The following is a 4,066-nucleotide window of genomic DNA, read 5'->3' as shown; positions in this document are numbered from 1 at the left end:
AAATCTTAAAGGCCAATTCAGACTATAGCCCAGGTCACGCTCTGCTCACGCTCCGCTCAAAATGTTGTAACATGATATTTCAATAGTAATATTCTCATTTGAAGGTTAGGTCACAGTCAGAACATGCTCATAAGAAATACACGCTCCAATAATTGACCGAACCGTAAGCGGGCCGTGATCTGACCGTGACGTGACCAATAATCTGAATCGGCCTTAAGTGTAACTGCAAATGAATATGGGAAAAACAATGAACTCTAGAGAAATTTGAGAGAAATGCGATGAGAACTTGTGGACCAGCAAAAAATGAGAATGAGGGCAATTTAAAAGGAACTCTTAATGGTTTGGGATCTTGAGATGGGTTTATGAGGAAATTGACATGGGTTAGGTAGAAGACCTAAAGGAGAATTTGATACGCATTTGAACCGCAGCACGAATTTCAGGAAGATTTGACTTCTTGTGGAGGAAAACTCCTTTAGGTTTTCTACTGTCAATTTTCTCATAAACCTCTCCCAAGGCCCAAAATGACTAACAGTTCATTTTAAACTGCCCTCTCGTTCTTATTTTTTCTCTGGGTCCCCTCCAAGTTCCCATGGAATTTCTCCCAAATTTCTTAAAGTTCATTGTTTTTCTCAGTTTTGATACGGAATTGAAGAAACCGGAGCGATGAAATGCACGGTAATTTCAGAGAATGCAAGCATCTTGAGAAGCGAACTTCAGATGTTTATTGAGCAAGGCAGGAGGAGAACATAAAGGTAATTTGATAGGATGAGATGGAACTCGAATTAAATTTGAAAAAAGATAGTTAGAAGAAGAACTGGAGAACAATTTTAGATAATATTAAGAATATCTTCGGAAGACGCCGAATTTAGGATGAGCTTAGGATGTTAATTGGGGGTTGAAACTTGAAAGCAAATTTGAGGAGTTTGAGATGAACTTATCTTAAGAGAAAATTGAAGAATAAATTCAGAAGTGGGCGTAAAATTAACTTAAGGAACTTGATAGCAATTTTATGGGAATCTTCAGGAAAGTTTAAGAGAACCTTGAGAGGAAATTCAGGTAAACTTGGTGAGAACATGCAGGGATATAAAGAAGGATTTCAGAGGAAAACACGTGGAGAACTTCAGGGAATTAGCAAGCAAATTGAGAAACGCTTGAAAAGTACTTCAGCAGAACTTGTGAAAATCGGGTATAGGAAAATGGCTCTAGATTGAATAGGAATGGCGGATATAAAACGTGAAGATTTAGTCTTGCCAGTTATAGAAATTGATATTTATAATAATAGATCCCGCAGTGCTTCCTTGAAACTTGACACAAGAAACACCGTTTAATATTTTTCTTTTTTGTTGTATAAATTACAAGATGTACCTACTCGTACTTGCTTCTCAATTGTGAATATTGATAAGGCAATACTAAAATAAAAATGCCCGGTGACTAGATTACTACGCATTTTAAAAATGCACAAATATTTATGCTCTAAATTGTCAAACATGCTACATAACAATGCAATTTTATCCAAACATTTTATTTTGGAAAACAATCGGTGCACAAAATACTAATACGCAGCCACTATTTTCAATACACCAAGAATGATTTTTGTTAATCCCTCGTCTTGTAATTACAATGTGTGGAAGCAACAAAATATTTTATTAATCATTGTTTGCGCTTTGACCTTTAGATTATTCGTTGATGTGTTGGGAATTTCCAACTGTCCACTCACATCGTTGGTATATAATACAAACCGGTACCACCAGAAACCACATAAAGTAACTCATGAATATCGACTCGGCCTTCAGAGAATGATTACGGTAGATTACGGTAGTAGTTGTTAATTCAGCACAATGTACCCATCACTACTACTAGTCTGTGTTAGTTTTTTGACATTTATATCGCTTAGTTTTGAAGCATGCCGTGTTGTGAAAGGTGCGCATGGTCTTTCGAACTATATGTGTGATTCCATTCAAGATTTAAATCAGAAGCCAATTTTGTTAGATGTTGTAATATATAAGGATGGCACCGCTTCAAGGATTAACCAACAAACCAAGACGCCCAAATTTAGCGCAACTCTTGCCCAAAAGGCCGGTGGGAAATTCAATATAGATGTAGTGAACGGTATTCAGAAAGTGTCCAACATCGCGAGTTCAATTTCAATGCTAACAGGATTAAATAAAAATACTTTTGACAACATTCAGCTAGAAAAAATACAGTTGAGGGATGGATATCTAACAAGTATTGAACCCGGAACGTTTTCCAAATTAAAAAATGTGCAAGAGATTCAAATTATTTCTCACGCGCTTCAAAGAATTCAAAGTGGGGTTTTTAGCGACTTGCCGATCATTACCCTCGCGCTTTCTAACAATCAAATTAAGTACATTGAACGAAACGCGCTTATTAACCTGGAAAATTTAAAGAATTTATATTTGGATGGAAACATGTTATCTGAATTGTCTTCGGAATCATTAATGAACAACGCAAAAGAACTGGAAACTTTGCATCTCCAAAACAATGCGTTTACAAGTATTAGCCGAAACATGTTTAAAATTTTCACTAAATTACGTGTTCTAAACTTATCGCATAATAAAATATTTAGCATCATGAGCTATACCTTCGAAGATTTGCTACAACTTGAAAGTTTAAATTTGGCCCACAACATAATTTATGAATTAAAAACGGATATGTTTCCTAATAACGGTTTTCTCATTTTATCAAAACTAAATATTGCCTACAACAGGCTTCCGGATTTACCGCTTAGTGTGTTGGATAAACTGCAGGAAGTGAAATTTATTAGTATAGGTGGAAATCCTTGGCACTGTCTTTGTTTAGACTTAATACAAGTTTGGATAAATAAAAATAATATCAAACAAGTGTGTGACGACGAGTATCTGAAAGGAATCAGACCCATTTGTGTGTTGGATCAAAGTGGTGCTGATACGTGCACTTTCACTGACCAGTCTCTTTATCACAAGTACATCGCGGAGAACAATCGTTTACCGAAAAACTCGACTTGTACCGATATCTGAAATGTGCGCAAGCAAAATTAGTTTTGTAATAAAATAGGTATTAAATTGCGATAATTTCTATACGCTTTCGTCCAAATCGCTTGAAAGTAAAGCTACTCGGCAATATAAAATACGCCTACCTATCCATCCACCTGTCTACATCAGAGACACAAAAAATTCGTATATTACAATTTTCCCTGTTTCAATTCAATTTAATTTACCTTCAGAATGCTACTTGAGAAACGAAACCTTACAATGAACGAACGAACAATTTAGAGCCACTTCAACTGTAAACAGATTCATAAACCTGGGAGTATTTATATCAGTACTGATTTATTTGAAAATTTTTCATACAATGACTTCGCCTAACCTAATAGATACTAATTAAATTGGAATTTATGCTACGTTGTTAGAATTACGTCCCTATGGTAATTATACCGCTTATCGGACTGCGCACTTTGCTTGTTCAACCACTGTTAACTAGAAACCAATATTTTCAAATACATAGTTAACTCTTTCCTACAAGACTATTTATATAGGTTAGGTACTTTGTTAATAAAAGTGTACAATTTGCCTACAATACCGTTCCCTACTGATTCAAAGTTATCTATCTTGCATTTCTTTAGTACTTCTCTATACTGGGATGGTGACTTGAAAAACGCCCCATAGGAATTTCAATAGTAATTTCTTCATTTCTGATTATTGGCTTTCCTAATCCATGCATACTATAATTTTTAATTTTTTGAACTTTGAAACAAAGAAATTTGTTGGCGCTTTTAAGAAAATGAGTGATGCCATGGCAGTTTGAGGCTCCGTTAACTTAGCACCACCATTTCAAATTTTTGACTAAAGACAGATTGCGCTAGAATCTCTATGGCTAGCGCCAGCTAGCGCCACTTTGAGTTCAGCTAGCGCCATTATAGATTTTGCAGAAAAGCCCTTGACTTTCGGGGGGTGCTATGTTAACGCTAGCACCACCATTGCGTCCGATCACTTCCAAAAGCAAGCGCTGTGTTCGTCAGACCTAGCGCCAGCTAGCGCCACAAATTTTAGAGCTAGCGCCACCCCCC

The 4,066-nt window shown here is 36.2% G+C and overlaps 1 protein-coding gene across 1 annotated transcript; it reads left to right on the top strand.

The window, feature by feature from the left end:
* The first annotated feature begins 1,766 nt into the window (after positions 1-1,766).
* LOC116163793 (carboxypeptidase N subunit 2-like) lies at positions 1,767-3,077 on the top strand. The gene has a single exon (XM_031477910.1). The coding sequence runs from the start codon at positions 1,839-1,841 to the stop codon at positions 3,015-3,017; it is 1,179 nt and encodes a 392-aa protein (XP_031333770.1). The 5' UTR covers positions 1,767-1,838; the 3' UTR covers positions 3,018-3,077.
* The last annotated feature ends 989 nt before the right edge of the window (positions 3,078-4,066 follow it).

Source organism: Photinus pyralis, unplaced genomic scaffold, assembly GCF_008802855.1.
Source record: "Photinus pyralis isolate 1611_PpyrPB1 unplaced genomic scaffold, Ppyr1.3 Ppyr1.4_LG2, whole genome shotgun sequence".
NCBI classification, from domain to species: domain Eukaryota; kingdom Metazoa; phylum Arthropoda; class Insecta; order Coleoptera; family Lampyridae; genus Photinus; species Photinus pyralis.
This window is presented reverse-complemented; position numbering and strand designations above follow the sequence as displayed.

What these genes read in the sequence shown, in the direction of transcription:
- LOC116163793 (XM_031477910.1), top strand. Translation starts at nt 1,839, where the DNA reads ATGTACCCATCACTACTACTAGTCTGTGTTAGTTTTTTGACATTTATA.